We start from the raw sequence: 20,315 nt of genomic DNA, 5'->3' as shown, positions 1-20,315 counted from the left end.
ATTGCACATGCCAAATAGTTGCTGCCTCTGTTGCTGTCAGTCACTAACGCCTGTCCAGTGAGCTGCATCCCTGTCGACCTTCAAGACAAATGGGTTGTAGCCAGGGGCGTATCTGCGTGGGGCCACAGGGGCCTGGGCCCCCGCAGATTTCGCCCTGGACCCCCCTACCATCGACCCTCTCCACCTCCCCCTCCCTCCCGCACGCCCGCCACCAACCCGTCGCCGATCTTTGCTGGCGGGGGACCCCAAGCCCCCGCCAGCCGAAGTCCTCTTTTCCGTGCAGGATGCAAGTTGCAACGCTTCCTGTTCTTCTGAGTCTGACGTCCAGACTCAGAATTTGGAACTCAGTCTGATGTCTTGCGCGTTGTACGTGCAGGACGTCAGACTCAGAAGAACAGGAAGCATTGCAACTTGCTGCCTGCATGGAAGAGAGGACCTCGGCTGGCGGGGGGTTGGGGTCCCCCGCCAGCAAAGGTAAGTGACAGCAGCGGGGGAGGGTTGGCGGCGGCAGGGGGGGGTGTGGAGAGTGTCATTGGTGGCGAGGGGGGGGTCCGGAAATGGCGGGGGGGGGGATCGGTGGCGCCGGGGGGGGGGGCTAAAATGCGCCCCCGCCCTCTGGCTCTGGCCCCCCCTACCGCCAGAGTCCAGATACGCCCCTGGTTGTAGCAATGACTTTGTAAGGCTATGTGCTTTGAAAATGAGATCCTTAATTTATCTACATTTTTTTAATGATCGTGACAGAGTTAAGTATATGATCTCAGAGATAAGATAGGGAGTAGTGGGGTGGCCTAGTGGTTAGAGCACCGATCTTGAGATCAAGAGGTGCCCGGTTCAAATCCCACTGCTGCTCCTTGTGATTTTGGGCAAGTCAAGTACTCCGCTGCCCTCCAGGAACAGGCAAAATACCCAGTGTTACCTGAATGTAACTCACCTTGAGTTACTACTGAAAAAGTGTGAGCAAAACCCAAATAAATAAATAAACAAACAATCAAGCAAGCAAGCAAGCAAGCAAATGTTAAACTGCATTGTTACATTTTCTTCAAATCAGCTATTTCTGTTCCATGGTCTATTGAGAGATTGCTCTCCGTTTCCTGATAGAGGTCACTCACCTCCTCTGGTACCCTGCCACTGAGTTAAATTCCCACTGCCTACTTTTCTATTTTCTGCAAATTATTTTGTAACGAGTAAGGGGGGGAGGAGGGAGAAAAAAAGGAAGCACTGTGGCATACACAATTAAACAACTCTTACAATGGACAGAAACATGCAGAAGTATTATGCATCAGCAAGCAATATTTATAGAAGTAATATGTGCCACCTTCACAAAAACATTTGACCACAAAAAAAGTACTTCCACTTTCTGGCTTCACTTCCATTCTTAGATTTTCCCAGGGGAGAGGGTTGGTTAGATGGGGAGGAGAGTATGGGAGTCAAGGGTGTACTTTTGATAACTGTACACAGATCACAGTAACGTGTTCCAATCCCCTGCCTTTTTTCTAGGAATTACTTTTGTAACAGAGGATGAAAGAACTATTATTGCATCTGACTGACCCACTACCACCACCAGTTGAAACCAGATGCAGGACATATAAAAGTCAAGAGAAAGGGAGGAAGGAGGGAGGGAGAAGAAAATCCACTGTAGAAGCTTGAGCAATGGCCATCTCCACATCAAGACTTACCAGATTACCAAGATTTTATATATGCTAGTACCAGAACTAATCATGTTTATATCTTACTCTTCCTAACACGGAAACATTCCAAGTGCACTGTGACATGGAATCTATTCATATGTTTCTATGAAGAAACCAACAACTAATTTCTCAACCGCAAGAATCGACTTTAAGTTGAAAAATAAAGCAGGCAAAAAACTAGTTGCTCTCAGTTGGAGATATGAACAGAATTTTTTCACATTCAGCTGAGGGGATTACAGGATTTTCTATGGAATGAAATGCAGCTGCCATATTGGAATCAGTCAAAAACAGAAGAAAAACTCCACGGACGGGATGCACCAGGCAAAAAAACAAAAAACAAAACCAGTAGAGGAACAAAAAAAGAAACCTCTCACAGATGGTATCCAAAAAGCTTTCTTTATTTCAGTAAACTTCAAGGACAATCAAGGAGACCCGACACGACTCGTGTTTCGGCCCTACTGGCCTGCATCAGGGGTCTAGGAATTTGTCGTATCTTACGCATTCCCAGAAAAGTTCATCAAAAAAAAGTCTCCACTTGGTAATCACTGAAAAAAATAGAACAGCAATGCACTGGTAAAACACAGAGGACATAAATTAAAGGCCATATTGGAAAGCATGGCGTGCTGGCAGTCACGTTCCACCACCTGATTGAAGGGAATGAAATGGTAAACAAGCACCCAGTTGAGGGTTCTAGTTCTCTTCCAACATACATTACATGCATAACACCCGGTTAGCTTAGCGGGGTTTAAAAAAAAAAAAGGTTTGGACGGCTTCCTAAATGAAAAGTCCATAGACCATTATTAAAGTGGACTTGGGAAAAATCCACTGCTTATTTCTGGGATAAGCAGCATAAAATGTTCTGTACTTTTTTGTGATCTTGCCAGGTATTTGTGACCTGGATTGGCCACTGTTGGAAACAGGATATTGGGCTTGATGGACCTTTGGTCTTTCCCAGTATGGCAATACTTATGTAGAACCTTTTCTCCTCACAAAGAGCATCCCAAACGATCAAAAGTTCTTAGAACAAAATATGAATAGAAAGGTACAATGTAAAAACTGGCACTTACCATCTGTCCAACTCTCGTGGATACTAGCTTTCTGTCCAAACTTCTTTGCTAAATGATAAAGTCTCTCAAGCCTCCGGATCTCATTCAGCTGCCACTCTTCGTAGCCCTTCTCAGCCTGCTCCAGGTGCTGCCATCCATTGTTAATGTCCTTAAAAAAACAGCATTTAGAGTTATAAACCTCAGGTAATTCTATCCGTCTCCCCAGAAGAAACTGTGGGCTAGATTCTATATATGGTGCCTGGAAATTTGCGTGGAATAAATTTCTGCTAAGCAGATTCTATAAGCTGCGCTTAAATTTAGGCAAGGTAGACAGAATATGTTTAATTGGCATCCCAGTGCCTAGAACTACGCGTTACACCAAGCAAAACATGGAGTAAATAATGGCACAGATTTAGGAACAGAGGGGAGTATTCTATAACAATGCGCATAAATTTTGGAACGCCCATAAAATGCTTATTTCCCCACCCATAACCACGCCCCTTTTTTTGCTCCGCACATTAGAATTTAGGCGTTTTGCGTTACAGAATATGCTTAGTGAGATAGGCGTGTAAATTCAAATTATTGCCAATTGGTACTCATAATTGCTTAAGCGCTGTTATCAACGCTGATTAGCTTACTAAGCCAATTAAGTTGGACGCGTTGTTATAGAATACGCTTGGATTTCAGCACGGAATGCTGGGCGCGATATATAGAATCCCGGGGTATGAACACAACAGACTACACTTACAAGAATGGTTAAGTACACATTCTGTAGCAACTGTGCAAGGTATCCTGGCTCTGTGGCTTTTTATTTGGCATGTACTCCAGGAATATAGTTCATTATACTTGATGCATCCTATGTTCTTTAACCATCCTAATCATCCCGCTATTGGAGAAACCAACGGTGGTCTCTTCACATCATATAAAACTCTCCATGAACAAAAAAAGATTGTAGAATGCCCCATCTATGGGGAACCCAAAGACTGCAGGCGGCAAAGGCTAAACTGTATTTCAGATACTAAGGTCTCCCTCCTCGATATAGCTATGTGCAACACTATCTCTTACCGAAATCATCTTGCCCTCAGAGGGCATGAAAGCAGGCCGATTGCTGAGCCGCAGTTTAGTTTGCAAGGTGTTGAAGTTGATCTCCAGTTGGCACTTTTCTTGAACTTTGGGTGGTTTGTGAATGCGACGGTAATCCCGGAAATCCTCCAGTTTCTGCTGCATTTCTTGCATGGTTTTCTCTGGGACACGATTCTCCAGCCAAGGAATGGTACGACGGATCCACTCCAGTAACTGAAAAGGAGGAAAACTTACTTAACTTCTTATCAAGTGTCTATAGCAAATGCAACAATTCAGCTATGCTCTCAAACAGTTTTTTTTTTTTTTTTGGGGGGGGGGGGGAGGGGGCCTCTGGGCCATCCCAGTCTTCTTTATAACAGCTTATTTACCAGGAGGGAAAATCTGCCTTGGGAATGCTAATTAGCACATCTAAAAGCCCCCCCCCCCCCCCCCGGCATGTGCTTCATTTGCCTATAAATTAATCCTGCCATGGACTCACTATCTTATGTGCCTACCAGAATCAAACTCTGCATTATCGTTGGCATTTTATCTTTATACACTCTTTCCATATCTGTTCTTAAATCCATCTCTTCAGAAGACAGCTACAAGGCTTTGTATCAATGTTATGTATGTAGCTGTTGTTACCCACTTAGAACATTAAAAAATGGTTATGAATATAATGCAATATGGAATATGTAAGAAGAACACTACACTTTTTTATGATTTGCAATTGTCTTCCTCTTTAGGCACAGTGCAAGTTTAAAATACTTTGTTTATTTTATTTTATTTTTTTTAAATCACTGTATAAAACGACTGGTGGATTACGTACTTAACCCTCATTGTGGTGCACTTAGTCTCTCATTATTAGCAACTGCCGTCTATCAATGATTTATCTTCTAGACAAAAAGTAGTGTTTTCGGTCATGTGGGACTTTTTTTGGAATGCTCTGCCTCAAGAATTTTGAGGATTTCTTACAGATCCAGAAATTGAAAGCTTGGTTCTTTGCTCGGTGTTGCAGTTCCTAAATTACATCTTTTACGGTAGATACATTTCTGCATTTGCAGCGGGAGTTTTTATATGTAGTTAGCTTCCGAGTTTTAATTTTATGTTGTTTTTAATGGTGGATGTAACTGAATGCATGCTATGTACTGCAATAGGATATTGTCATTTGAAGATTTTTTTCTGTTTGCTTTACTCTGTGATCTCCAATGTTGTTTCATTTATAATAATGTATATAATTAAATCTATTTCACTCTATATTAAAACACCATGGGCCCTGTTTATTAAGCTGCACAAGAAGCATGCTAGCTTTTTCTAATGCACATTCAACGTTAGCACACGCTAACTGTCTAGATGTCCATAACATTCCTATGGGTGTCTATACTGTTAGCACATGCTAAAAACATTAGCGCACCTTAGTGAACAGGGCCCCTAACGCTTTGTAAGGGGTGGTATATCAAAAATAATAAACCTGGTACTTACATCACTAGCCAGCTTCTCATAATCTTCCATCAAATGTTCATTCTCTTGGTTCACAGCCAGTACTTTGCAAATCCTGTTTGCTGCGGTTTCAGCCTAGAACACATCAGAACTAGTAAGACTGATAATGTAATAGAGAGAACAAAAATTCAGTCATGACAGAAGAGAGAAATCTAAGACATTACCACTGCACCTCCTCATCTCAAGTTAGCAAGGCAACAGGAACAGTGCAGTCCAAGCTGCACCTTACAGTTTGTGTCAATACTACAGATTTCCTGGAGGCCACCTGCAGTCTTCATTTCTCAGCCCAAATCACCATTTCATACAGTCGTTTCTCAAAGGACACTAATCAAGGCTTTTTTTTTTTTTTTTAAGCCAAACACACATAATGGAGAAATCAATTTTAAATTCAGTGATTTCCAGTTGCCTTATTGATCAGCACTGTGGATTTTAAAACTAATGTAGAACTGTCTTTCTACAGGCTCTGAATTTCAGTACACAGTTCGATGTTCTGTATCATCTTTAAACACCCATCCATCAGAACTCAGTACATATAAACCACAGGACACACTCGCAACCTGGGAACAACACGATACGAAAAAAAAAAAAAAAAATGCAGAGAAAAGATTGCACTGGCAAATTGCTTCTAATACTCTTTACCTATTTGGGCCAAGGAGACCACGTGACCAACTCACCCTTCCCACCAGACCTCAAGTGATCATGCACACGAGATACAAAGGATCATTTCAAAGTCAAGCATCCTATATAATAAAACGCACCTCCAACATTCTGAAGCTGGCTGCATGGCTGAGGCATTCCTGCTCCCTGTATCCATCTCCTGAAGTGACCAACCACACAGGTTTCTCGGCTTCAGAATGTTGGAGGTGCATTCTATTAAATAGGATTGGTCAGTTCCTTGAATTACAGTCAGAGCTCAGCATCCTGCACAGTAACGCTCAGCTGCCTCTCCGTGGGGTCTCCTTTTTTGCTGGCCACCTGCAACTCGGGGGGGGGGGCCAAACTGGGAGGGGGGCAAAATTGGGAGGGCCACCCTGGAACTGGGAGGTAGGGGGGAGGGCCACCCTGGAACTGGGAGGCAGGGAGGGAGGGGGCCACCCTGAAACTGGGGGACATGGAGGGGGGGACGGCCACCCTGGAACTGGGAGGGTAGCATGACCAACCTGGAACTGGGAGAGACGGGGGGGGGGGGGGGGGGGAAGAAGGGATGGGGCCCCGCGGGGGCCCACCATGGAACTGGAAGGGAGGGGGGCCCCTGGCACACACTCTCTCTCACACAGACACACTCCCACCCAGTCTCACTCTCTCTGTCACACACACACACATTCACTCTCTATCACACAGTCACTCTCACACACACACTCTGTAAAACATACACACTCCGAGGAAAACCTTGCTAGCGCCTGTTTCATTTGGGTCAGAAACGGGCCTTTTTTCCTAGTTTTAAAATAATGCTGGCCACCACACATCAAAATCTAAAACAAAAGTTGGAGTCCAAACTTGCAGCAGCCTCCTACAGCACACACAGCATGTTAGATGCACTACACAAGCCAAAGTGAGAAATCAACATGCTGGATGCACTTAATACTCACTGACAAAAAATGCCAGAGAAAAAGGGCCTGAAGTCAAAGGTTAAGTGCTATACGAGGGTATGCACTCAGGCTCTAGGAAGAGTAATGAGGGAACCACCAAAGCCACTGGCACCTTCCAGAACACCAATGAAAGCCTTAAACTGAAAAGCAGAAAACATTCTCTTGAGACCAGCAATGGATCTTTGCAAAACTGTTGAATGCATCCAGTATCAAACAAAAAAAATATTTTTTAAAAATCCAGATGAGATTAGAAAGTCCCATTTCACCCCCCCCCCCCCCAAAAAAAAAAAAAAAGAGACAAAACAAAAATTCCAAACACTCAAATATAATCCAGTTTCAGGGCAATAATCAAACAACCCCAGAAGGCAGTATACATTGACCCAGTGATGAAGAATAATTGAACAGGTGGTAAACAGTGTTTATGTAAAAAAAAAAAAAAAAAAAGCGGGGGCAGACAAGTTGCAGTAACATATACATAGTAACATAGTAGATGACAGCAGAAAAAGACCTGCATGGTCCATCCAGTCTGCCCAACAAGATAAACAGTAGTCCGTTAACCACAGCAACACTCCTGAACACCTTGGAGGACCCAAGTTTGAAGACTGTCACAACCATACAATGTCCAATTAGTTTGTAGAAATCTTTTTATTGTTTGCCAACCTACCCCTTTCCTCTCCCTCCCCACCATTTTTTTTCCAGCTCTTAGAAATCTGTTGATTGTCCATCCCCAAGTGGCCTGCCTCTGCGGCTCCAATAACCTTTGCCAATTCCAGATTTCCTCCAATGCAAGCCTCTACCAACAGTGGTTGACAAACAGGAACCTGTGCTTTATCCCAGGGCCTCTGCAATCCGCAGGTATTCAATAAGCCCCATAACATGACGATCTAACTCCGATCCCCTCCAGTATAGCTCTGAGCCCATAGACCAGCCCTGCAGGAGGTGTTTTGTCTATCACATATAACAAAGTTACTCACCTGTGGCACATGTTCTCCGAGGACAGCAGGCCAGTATTCTCTCAGCTGGGTGATGTCATCCGACGGAGCCCAGTGTGGATGCTGACTAGCGAGACTAAGAACTTTCTAGTAGCGTCCCACCGCACATGCACTGGTGCCTTCCTTCCTGCTCCTAGAGCGCGGGTCCGTCAGTAATAAATGATAACTAAAAAAAATACAACTTGAAGGGGAGGTGGGAGGGTAAGTGAGAATATTTGGCCTGCTGTCCTTGGAAAACACCTGCTACAGGTGAGTAACTTTGCTTTCTCCAAGGACAAGCAGGCCTTCATATTCTCACAGCTGGGAATCCCTAGCCACCATGCTCACCAAAAACAACGCTAGGAGAAAAGGGACTCGAAATGTTGCAGCCTGGAAGTCAATTAACCTGAAAATACTTACAGACTTGCGATGAAGATGAAGCTTGGAAGTAAATAAAATTGGGCCGGGGGGGGGGGGGGGGGGGGGGGGGGGGTTAGAGTTAGATTCTAAACACCTAATTTCTCAGGACTGCCTGCCCGAACCGGCTATCACTTTGGGTATCTTGCTCAAGGCAGTAATGAGATGTAACTGTGTGTACAGATGACCATGTCACAGCTTTTCAAACCCCTCTATGGAGGCTACCAACATTATGAGCCTTGACGTGACCCTCCGGAGTCAGCTCAGCCTGGGCATAAGTAAAGGAGATGCAATCTGCTAGCCAATTAGAAATTGTGTGTTTGTCAATGGCTAGCCCCATCCTGTTTGGGTCAAAAGAAACGAAAAGCTGAGTGGACTTTCTATGGGCTTTAGTCCATTCCAGACAGAAGGCTAAGGCTCGCTTGCAGTCTAAGGTATGCAGTATACTCTCACCAGGATGGGCATGTGGTTTTGGAAAAAAATGTTGGTAGGACAATTGATTAAGATGGAACTCCAACCCTACCTTAGGAAGAAACTTAGGATGCGTGCAGAGAACTACTCTACTATGGTAACAACTAAGTGTAAGGTGGATCACTTATTAGGGCCTGAAGCTCACCGACTGCGAGCTGAAGAGACCAACACCAAAAACACAACTTTCCAGGTCAAATATTTCTGATGATAGGAATCAAGTGCCTCAAAAGAAGCTTTCATCAGCTGAGTGAGGACAACACTGAGATCCCATGACACAGTTGGAGGTTTGACATGGGGTGTTGTCAATAGCAAACCTCTCATGAGGCAAAGTAGAGGCTGTACAGAGACGGGCTTACCTCCCACAGGGTGATAAGCATTGATTGCACTTAGATAAACCCTTAGAGTTTACAAACCAGGCTAAGAAAGGTGCAGGAGGTATTCAATCAGTTTTTCTGTAGGACAGGTGAGGGGATCTAAGGCCTTGCCCTCACACCAGACAGCAAACCTCCTCCATTTAAATGAGTTACATCTCTTAGTGAAGTCTTTTCTGCAAGCCAGCAAAATGCAGGAGATTCCCTACTGCAAGTCTAAGGATTCAAATTCTACGCTCTCAACCACCAAGCCATGAGGGCCAAGGATTGGAGGCTGGGATACACAAGAGATCCCTCATTCTACGTAATAAGGGTTGGAAAATATTCCAAACTCCACAAACCTTTAGAGGAGAACTCCAGAGGAAGAAGATGCCTCAACAGTTTCAGCAGAGTCTTCTCTATGAGAGGTATCGGAGGATACACATACAGAAGTCCTTCCCCCAATGTAGAAGGCATCTGATGTTGTCTGCTGTGTGATCTGAGCCTGGAACAGAACTAGGGGACTTTGTTGAGATGAGTGACAAAACGATCCACCTGTAATCCCGACTCCAGCCCCTGGGGAGGGGACTACACACTCGGAAGATCTTACGGGCTACACCCAAGTTGAGAGACCATTCATGCGGTTGCAAAACCCTGCTCAGTCTGCCCTCCAGTACCCATTCTGTGAAGGAGGGTCCACTGCCACATTCCCACTGCTTCCTGGCACAAGGAGTAGTAACCTGTATCCCCTTGCTTGTTTACATAAACATTTCAACCTGGCTGTCTGTTTGAATGAGACTAATTTGGTTCTGTAGCCGATATCTGAAAGCCTTTAGTGTTCCAAATGGCCCTCAATTCGAGGAGGTTGATATGAAGATCTGTTCCTTGAACAGACCAAGTTCCCTGCGTGTGAAGCCCATCTACATGAAATCCCCAGCCTAGTTTTGATGCACCTGTTGTTAACACCTTCTGAGGAGGTGGAATTTGGAATGGTAGTTCCAGAGTCAAATTCAATCAAATTGTCCATCAGAGAAGGGAATGAGTTAACTCTGGCGGAATCTGGATTTCATCCGCTAGATTCTTAGCTGCCTGAGACAATTGGGAAGCTAGGTCAAATGGAGCCGTGCCATGGAAGTAACGTGCACTGTTGAGTGGCCCATCAATCCCAACATTTGCTGATCTGTGACCTGCACACTGGAAAGAATAATCCAAATCATAGTTACCTGATGCTAGGGTCCACACCTTGGGGGTCAGCACTCAAGAAAAAGATCTAGGTGTCGTTGCAGATAATACGCTGAAATTTTCTGCTCAATGTGTGTCAGCGGCCAAAAATGCAAGCAGGATGTTAGGAATTATTAGGAAAGAGATGGTGAATAAGACCAAAAATGCTACAATGCCTTTATATCGCTTCATGATGCATCCACGCCTTTGTATCGCTCCATGGTGCGTCTCCACCTTGAGTATTGCATTCGGTTCTGGTTGCCGAATCTCAAAAAAAGATATAGCGGAATTAGAAAAGGTTCAAAGAAAAGTGACCAATGATAAAGGGGATGGAACTCCTCTCTCGTATGAGGAAAGGCTAAAGAGGATAGGGCTCTTCAGCTTGGAAAAAGACGGATGAGGAGCGATATGACTGAGGTTTACAAAATCCTGAGTGGTGTAGAACAAGTAGAAAAAATTGATTTTTTACTTGTTCCAAAAGGACAAAGACTAGGGGACACTCGAAGAAGTTACATGGAAATACTTTTAAAACAAATAGGAGGAAACATTTTTTCACTCAACAAATAGTTAAGCTCTGGAACTCTTTGCCGAAGGATAACAGTGGTTAGTGTATCTGGGTTAAAAAATAGGTTTGGACAAATTCCTGGAGGAAAAGTCCATAGTCTGCTATTGAGACAGACATGGGAAGCAACTGCTTGTCCTGGGATTTGTAGTATGGAATGTTGCCATGATTTGGCCACTGTTTGGAACTGGACTAGAAGGACCATTGGTCTGACCCAATATGGCTACTCTTATGTTCTTATGCTTGCTGCTGCGGACCTGTGAGGTCCTGCCTACTCTTGCTTGCGGAAGAAAGCCCCAATCTGCAATGTATTGAGCAGGGCTTCTGTGTACTCCAATCTCTGGACCAGAAAGAGGTAGTTTATGGCAAACTCTAGTAGCTCAAACACTTGAATAATTAGGCGCACTGACTGTCGCCCCCTCTTGTGATGTTCTCTTGACCAGCCAATCGTCAGAGAGAGAAACACATACTCCCAGACTGAGTAAATACACCACTACCACCGCTAGACATTTGGGGAATATCCTGGGAGCTGACCTGAAGCCAAATAGTAGAATGTAGATGCAATACTAGTGGTGTTTCCCTATTCAAAATCTGAGATACCTCCTCTGACTGGGCAATATTGAACGTGGGTATAGACATCTTTCAAGTCCAGGGAGCATAGCCAATCATTTTTCCTGAATCAAAAGGAGAAGGGTGCCCAGGAAAATCATCTTGAAATTCTCTTTGACCAGGAATTTGTTCAGGACCCTTAGATCTAGGATGAGATAAAATCTCCCCCCCCCCCCTCCTTTTTGATTACAAGGAAGTACCTAGAATAGAATCTCTTCCCTTCTTGCCCTTGTGGCATGGATTCAACCACACTGGCCTGTAGAAGGGCAGAGATTTCCTCTACAAGTACCAGCTTGTGCTGGGAGCTAATGTACGAAGCTCTCAGAGGGCAATTTGGGAGTCTTATGACACCAATGCAGGGCGTAACTGAGATGGACTGTTTCAAGAACCCATCTGTTGAAGGTTACAAGGGGCCACCTGTGTTGGTAAAAATTCAGCCTCCCCCTACCTGGAGCCAGTCAAAAGCTCACCCCCTTGTTTCAACTGTGGAACTGGCTGGGGCTTCTGAGGGCGGGACTGGCGGCCCAGAATGCTTGGCCAGGGGGGTCTGGGCAGAGCGAGGTGATGGAAACCTACACCTCTAAGAGTAGTAGGGTCACTGCCTAGGCCCACTTGAAAACCTCCTAGAGTCGGCGGCTATAGCTGGAGGTTGCCGAGACAGAGTTTGGATGGCATCTGTATGGTTTCTTGATGAAGTCCCACCTCCTCTTCTACCTCATCTCCAAACAGGTTGTCGCTTTGGAAAGGAATGTCCACCTATCCCTCCTGAATCATGTCAGAGACACACAGCCATGAGAGTTTGCGCATCCCCATACCCATGGTGGAGTGTCTGGGCACTATATTAAAAGTTTTGTACACATCCATGGTCGGATATTTTCTACACTCCAGCTGCTTACCAGCCAACTGGCGAAGCTCTGCACTCTCTCCTGTGGGAGAGAATCCTCAAGACTTCGTGTACTGCTCACTAAAGACTGCAAGTAAAGGCTCATATAGAGCTGGTAGGACTGGATGTGGGCAATAAGCATCAAGGTCTGAAAAGCTTCCCTCCCTCCAAGCTTCTGTACCTGGGGAGCCAAGGATTAGTCCTGGAACTCCTAACTCGTTTGAGGGCAGATATGACCACCAGAGAATAATGAAGCAACTGGGCCCTCTTGAATCCAGGAGCCTTCTGGATATGATACTGCGTTTCCACTTTCTTAGGTGCAGCCTGCACTGAGAGGGTCGTCAGTGCATCTTTAAGGATAGGATGCAATCGTACTGTGACCCCCCCCCCCCCCTTCCTTAAGAGGAGACTTGTAGTCTAGGACAGTTAACAATTCTGCCCTAGGCTCTTCCTCCATCTCTAACTTAAATGGGATGGCAGAAGCCATCTCCCTAACAAAACCACTGAGACACCTTCAGGTGGAGATTTATATCTTTCTTGAGGTAGGGAGGGATCAGAGGAGGATATTCCATAAGACTCCTCCTCCAAGAAGTAGTGTGGGTCCTCCTCAAAGTCCCATGAACAATCCCACTAAGACTCTTCAAGTATGCTTGGACCGAGCTGAATGAATCTGTCTCTCACTTGGCTCAGTGGAACTATGTCAACATTCCAAAGAGCGCTGAGGTACAGCCATACCTTCCAATTCCGGGGAAGTTTCCTCCCCCAACATCGAGAGCAGTACTGTCATGTGTTGATGTACATAACTTTCGAGGTGCCAGTGCCAAGGATCTCTATACAGGCATGGGCTGAGACTCAGGAAGAATCTGGAGCTGATCAGCAGCTGGCGTAAGCACCCCCGATGCCTAAGAGGTAATCTGTGACAGCTACTCCCTGAGCATGGCTTGGAACTGCTCATCAAAGGAAGTAATTGGCAAAGGGAAGGGAGCCTGGAGAGATACAGCCTGAGAAAGGATAATTGCTGAACCAGTAGCAAGGACTTGGCTGTCCGGAGACTTGCGCACTGGGAGTACTCCTCTGGGTGCCAGCGCTTCTCAAGTACAGGGGAAGCCGCTGTCCCAGTGCTCCTGGCATCACATGTCAATGCGGACCAATGCTTGTACTTCATGAGCTTCCCCTGATGCTCAGCATCACAGTCCTTCAGTCCCGACGAGAACGTCGAACCCACACATGTCCTCGATGTCAGGTCTGATGCTGACCGGTACTGGGGCCTGCTCTCAGCACCTGATGTCGAGACAGTTGGAGACCATCTCAATGCCAGTGCATTCCCATTAGATGTCACAGCCTTGGCAGCCATCGAGGTTGATGCTTCCGGTGCCGACGAAGATGTACTGGTCTTCGAGGAGCCAAAAGGTTTCTCCTCTTGAATCTGCTGTGCCCTCAACTGTATTTTTAAACAAAGAGAACAACATTTAGGCTCATGTTCAGCCACCAAGAGTGTTGGTCCACCACAGAAATCATCACATTGGGCACACCTTTTGAAACCACTGGGGGTCTTCTGGTACATCAAGGAAAGAATTTCAGCCAAATTAAACTCCTCAACTGTGACCAAAAAAGGGGCAGCATTTAATCTGAGGCGGGTGCTCTGGCCTAAATTGGTCTAGCAGCTCATGAAAAATAAAGGAAACCTGAAGAACCGAAAAAACAAATTAAAATAAAAGGAAATTAGGAAAGAAAAGGAGAATTAAAAATAGTCTAGAAAAGGAAAAAAAAAATACTTGCACAAGAAGGCACTGGGAAAGAAATAGCACACTGTGAGAAGAACACAAAATGTGCCCTCCCTGCTCGGTGGAAAAACTGAGACTGAGGGACTTGCACTCATGTGGTGGGATACTACTAGAAAGTTTTCTGTCTCGCTAGTTGGCGTCCGCACCAGGCTCTGTCAGATGACATCACCCAGCTGTGAGAATATGAAGGCCTGTTTGTCCTTGGAGAAGCTCTCAATCAGAAGCAAAATAATAATTCTTTAACAGGATTATAGCTTGCAATTTGTTATCGCTAAGTGTTTTTCAAGTATGCTGTTGAGAAGAATTACTGTAACCAAGAAAGAGCAAGATTAAGCTACCATAGGCTCACAACCTCCCTTCCCTTTGCTCCTGATCACACACAGATTTTCCTCTTCTAAAACATGCTTTCTTAAAACCCAAACGACCGCCCTCTCCCCACAATGTATTCAGGGCTACCTGAACACACACAAGAAAAGTTTCTTGGGGTGATTCAGCCCAAAGCTCCATGTTCAGATAATTTAAATTGCCCAAAGTATGCATGGATATGTGCAGGAAGAGATGGGATAAGTATGGCCTTAAATATCACCCACAGGAGATCGAAACTGGATCCCAAGTACTACTGTTGTCCCACCAAACGAAGACCGGGAGACTCATAAAATGAGTATGAACACAGGTGCTCTCTTAATGAAATGCTGATGTGATGGTGCACATCTCAATCATCTTGCAGTTCAATGTTCTCCTCCAATTTCTATTTTTATTTGTTACATTACAGACAAATCTTTGAAAAGGGTAAAAACAAGTGTATACAGCACAGCAAAGATTCAGTAGTGCTATAAAATTAGTAGCGAGTAGTAATATCAGTAACAAAAAGTGGCAGAAATGGAAAATAAGGTTTAAGCAGTAAGCAGCGTGTAGCAGAAAGATGGCACCCACCAGCAGCTCACCTTTTGAGCACCCGAGAAAGCATGGTAGAAGCAGGAAACGTAGGTCATGATGGCTTTCTCATCAGGCCTGAGTGTGCCTACAATATCTGTGCAGACAGAAGGGAGAAGTGAGAAGAGCAGACCCCCAGCCTTTGCGCAGAAACCTGGAATCCCCACTGCCATGCAGAACAGGAAACTTCAGAAGGCCAAACCCCAGTCTGTATCCGACACCTGCATACTAGGTGATTGCTCTGCTCAGTCCAAAGCCATACAAACTAAATGCTCTCATGGGGGAAACACCCAACCCCCAACTTCCTCATTCAGTGAGGATTCCTGCAAGTTTAGCACAGATACGGAGATTCTTCAAACGCCCTCTCCCAGCAATAAATATTGCTTAACAAACAAAACACACACACAAAAAACCAGAATGTCTTCACCCTGTATTGTATGATATAGGGAGTTATGCTTTTACCCCACACAGAAATCCTGTGGTCTTATATGAGCTGCTCTTCTCAACCATTAATGCTCTTAGGAATACTGTACGGTGTAAGCTTTTTATATCAGAGCATAAGCTACGAAAACTGTGTTGTGTCCCAACTGATTTGGGCTGGTAACTATTTCTGATGGAATAGTTATCTATCTGAATCTGAGCAAGAGCACACCATGTAAACATGTCTGCACAAACTGAGGTCCAGCCAGACCCACTGCCATCTGCAAGAAAAACAAAAAAAGTAAAGCTTGGAGTGGTACAGTGTGTGGAGTGTTACATGGAGATGTGCACAGCTGTCTCTGGTACCTTTTGTGCTCCAGAAAAGGCATGGTAGAAAGAGGAGACATAGGTCATTATGGCCTTCTCATCAGGACGAGCTGTGCTGACAATGTCTGAAATTGAACAAGAAGGTTAAACCCGTTAAGAACGGCAGGAAAAGTTGAGCGTGGAACTCCAACTTTTCAAGAAGATGAGCCTACCCCATGGTGTGTCCCGTGGATCATGTGTTATCAAATAAATACATTTTAAAAAAATAGCAGAACACTACAGCATCAGGACCTGGTATTACAGTTTAGGGATAGTAAACAATTTATATTATAACAAAGTTCGGTCTGAATATTAATAATAATTAAAAAAAAAAAAAGTTACATAACTATATCATCTTTCCCAACCTATGGCAATATGCTACAAGCAATCCCCTCTATACAGAGAATCAGAAAGTGAGCAGCCAAGAACTTTGCAGGTTACCTTCAGCATCCAGCATCTTGGGAATATCAAGGTACTTTTCAGCCACTTCAAAAGCATTGTTCAGGTTAGTGACAGGGTCGTCCTGTAATCAAGCCCAAGGGGGAAGGGGAGGAAAAAAAACGGTAAGGCACGGTGCAAAGCTTCACTACCAAAACAAACATCTACTATATGCTTTGAGCAACAAATCTAGGACACAAATGATCCTTCTTATTAGTCCCCCTGACTGTGGAACACAGCAATCATTCTATCTCTGTACAAACATTTTACTAGCAACATCTGGAAGAGAGACATGGAAAATATTCTAACAAGCAGGATTATTATTTTCTTTTTTTTCACAATTCATGTTGACCAACAGTTGATGACTAAATGGTCTCAGAAGTGACAGACATGATTAACTCATGGACAGCGAGCAACAGTCAGGGACCCAAGCGTTCAGGCGACGCACCTTTCTGAGTTTCTCATATTCAATGAGCTCTGGTCGGTGCCTGTGGATCAGGGCGTTGAAAGCAAGACCATCCTTCCAACTATAACAAGAAAAAAAAAATTTTAATTAAATGTGACAGTTGGAATACATAGAGTTCTGTTAATTCAAAATCCTGCATGACCTCTGACCTACCCACAATCCCTAGTTAAGCTGGTGAAGAGACAAGCAAATGGTGGGATTCACCACCAGATTCTGTGCCGCTTCTCTGGAAATGAAGGTAAGGCTGTTGCCACATTCTCTTTTGCCTGTTCATTTTTTGTAATCGTGAGAGCAGTAATGAAATTTTGGAACAGTGAGTCTTTAACTCAAGATTTTATTTATCTTAGCTGTTTTTACCTGTAAGGTGAAAATTTTGTGAAACCACCTTCGGGGGTATGTATTTATTGTTTATACGTGCTCCTGCCTGTATATGTTACATTCTTTTGGCTATATATATATACTAGCCATTGAGCCTGTAAAAACGGGCTAGTAAAAGGAAGTGGGGGGGGTTGAAAGCCCCTCCCCCCCGGGCCGGGTACTTGGCTTCACTATTCAACCGCCAGAACGCAGCACACAGCTCATCTGAGCTGCCGTCGGCCTTCCTTCTTCTCTGCGTGTGTTCCGCCCTCGTGTGACGTAACGTCGGCTAGGGCGGGACACAGGCAGGTAAGGAAGGCCAACGGCAGCTCAGATGAGCTGTGTGCTGCGTTCCGGCGGTTGAATAGTTAAGCCAGGTACCCGGGCCGGGTGGAGGGTGGGTGGCGGCAGCATCGACTCTGGGTGGGTGGGGGGAGCGGTAGCGGCAAACCTGGGGGGGGGGAGCAGTGGTGACGGCGGTTCCCTCACTCACAGGTGCGCAGGTTCCCTCTCTGTCACGCCCCCGTCATCACGTATTGACGCGGGGGTGGGACAGAGAGGGTCTCTACTGCGCATTTGCAAGTGAGTACGCCTCTTGCCATTTATATGTTTGATATATATATATATAAATTTTATTTTTTTGCTTCTTTTATATCCTTTACAATTAATATTAAGCATCTTTTGAGTGGCTTCTATATGTAGCATAGAGTTTAATTTATATATATATATATATATATATATGCTGGTATGTTGCTTTGAGTGCTGCTTTAAGCTTTTTTGATAGTTTTAATAATACAAGTTTGTATTTATGTTTTTTGGAAGTTTTGCCATTGAAGCTCCTGACGCAGGCCTGCAAGGGCGAAACAAGAACTTGTCTGGCTTTTGTTTTACGATTTATGATTCATATAGGTGTGGTGGATAAATTGGACTTTTTAATACTACCCTTGTGATCTGCTCCATTCTGGATATTACAGATCGTCTGCCTATTTGTTTTCTTGGACTTTATTCTCGGAGACAGAAGTTTGGAAGACATTAAAGCCTGCCAGGGTTTTCATGTTTGATAAAACAGGCACAGGGATGAAATGTGCTTCTGAAAAGGTGAGCTAAAAATGATTCTGGTAGCATGGGTACAGAGCAGAAGCAAAAAGAGGTACAAGAGGTTAACATGCTGTAGAAGAAGTCTACGTCAAAATTAAACACAGGGAAATTAAGTCCATGACTGTCTATAGTTCTGTGATTCAGACTCAGTGCCTTGTGGTGAAAGTCCACGTTTACACTCCAGTGAATTTAAGTGTTCTATGTTTTTTTCTGTATTCACAACAGCAAGATATTGGATAACACCTGCTACATATTGGGTTCAGCAACGTATCAGCACACATCCTACTTGAGACTCCTGAGGAAGGCTCCTGCGCACTGAAACACGACTTGTGTGGAGTCTTGGGTGGTTAGTAAAGGTGTTAATTGATACGTCGTCTGCTGCCCTTTCTTTTGTCACCCTTGTTGTGACTGTTTTGGGGTTTGTTTGTTTTTTTGTCTGTTCGTGGTGCAGTGCCATAAAGAGAGATCCAGATTCGGATCCCTGGGCTAGTCAGGCCTGTCCTTGTTGCAGAGGTTGCACACAGCTATAGGAAGGGAGGCTGCCATCACTAGCGAAATAGCTCCTAATCCTGGTACCACTGTGCCCCTCAGACGGTGCCTATCTAGCCCTATACAGACAACAATACCTCAACCTGAACTTCCCCAGCTGCAAAGGAATCAAATACAAACAGTCATACGCTACCACTTTTGAGTACAAAAGTACACAGATCTGGAACGCACTACCAATGGCCCTGAAAAAAATGGACAACCTAACCAGCTTTCGCAAATCTCTGAAGACACACCTCTTCAACAAAGCCTATTAAGGACATCCTCATTAACTAACTATTCCCAAACTACCCAGGTGCATCCAAAATACCTCTCACAATACCTACCTAGCTCTCACTTCTAAATTTACCTACCTTAACTTATTATCGACTTTATCTAAGATTATGTAATGACTGCATCATAACAACACTCTGTAAGCCACATTGAGCCTGCAAAAAGGTGGGATAATGTGGGGTACAAATGCAATAATAATAATAACAGGCATCTAGCTACTGAAACATGACCACTAAGGGGCAGCCCAGAAAAGATAAAAAAAAATGAAAAGGTAACCATGTAAAAACTTGATACTCTCTGACAATGAATAACTTGGCAAGCTAGCTTACAAGTAATCAATTACTTTATCTGAATCTCACAGCAGAAATCAAACTTTAACTTATTTTTTTTTTAATTTGTACCCCGCGCTTTCCCACTCATAGCAGGCTCAATGCGGCTTAGGTACTTATTTGTACCTGGGGCAATGGAGGGTTAAGTGACTTGCCCAGAGTCACAAGGAGCTGCCTGTGCCTGAGGTGGGAATCGAACCCAGTTCCCCAGGACCAAAGTCCACCACTCTAACCACTAGGCCACTCCTCCACTCGATACAACCCTACATAAAGAAAGAAAAAGAATCCATTCTATCAGAGTAGCAGAAACAAAAATTAAAAAGGGACAAACCTTCTGTTAACAGTTAGCACTGCTCACCTGATGTGGAAGTTCTGAACATTGACATTCTTATAAGGCGCAGTCTTCCTCTGGCACCACAGCAACAAACCTTCCTTGGCAGAGGTCTCTGTAAGGGAGAGACAGCTACCTTGTTAATAAGATAGGTGACACTGACCAGCTGTGTATCTTACAACTCTTCAGGTACTTGTGGACAATGCTGCTGTAACAGCGAAAGGACACGACAAGTGGGGCAGAGAAAAATCAAAACGTTACCTTCAACAGAGATGTCCTGGATAGCAAATCTTAAAATAATAGTCCAGATCATCCCCAGTGTCATCTTCGCATTACCATCCACAATCTCTGAAAAAACAGTAGTAATGGCTACATTAAAACATTATATATATTACTGGGGATAAATATTTAAACTAGAAGAACAGATCCCAAAACTATATCACAAAAAACGTTCTTCCTTTAAAATATTTAATTTATTTTATTACAATACATATATCACATAAAACCACTTATGCTGTGTAAGTTCCGGAACTAGCCCAGTCACACCCTTCACTTCACCACCCATTCACATAAACCTTGTGTGGGCACATTTCTATATATCCATA

The 20,315-nt window shown here is 44.4% G+C and overlaps 1 protein-coding gene across 1 annotated transcript in view; it reads right to left on the bottom strand.

Annotated features, from left to right (window-relative positions):
- Positions 1-20,315, bottom strand: part of ACTN4 (actinin alpha 4) — a 135,283-nt gene that overhangs the window by 32,438 nt on the left and 82,530 nt on the right. The window contains exons 4-11 of the mRNA XM_030218362.1: positions 19,972-20,058; positions 19,738-19,825; positions 16,759-16,837; positions 16,314-16,395; positions 15,873-15,958; positions 5,279-5,371; positions 3,800-4,030; positions 2,756-2,903 (exon numbers count right to left, since the gene is read on the bottom strand). Coding sequence (XP_030074222.1) covers positions 2,756-2,903; positions 3,800-4,030; positions 5,279-5,371; positions 15,873-15,958; positions 16,314-16,395; positions 16,759-16,837; positions 19,738-19,825; positions 19,972-20,058 — 894 coding nt within the window. The remainder of the gene's footprint in view (positions 1-2,755; positions 2,904-3,799; positions 4,031-5,278; positions 5,372-15,872; positions 15,959-16,313; positions 16,396-16,758; positions 16,838-19,737; positions 19,826-19,971; positions 20,059-20,315) is intronic.

This window comes from Microcaecilia unicolor, chromosome 11 (genome assembly GCF_901765095.1).
Source record: "Microcaecilia unicolor chromosome 11, aMicUni1.1, whole genome shotgun sequence".
NCBI classification, from domain to species: domain Eukaryota; kingdom Metazoa; phylum Chordata; class Amphibia; order Gymnophiona; family Siphonopidae; genus Microcaecilia; species Microcaecilia unicolor.
The sequence above is the reverse complement of the archived record's forward strand: the minus strand, read 5'-3'. Positions and strand labels throughout refer to the sequence as shown.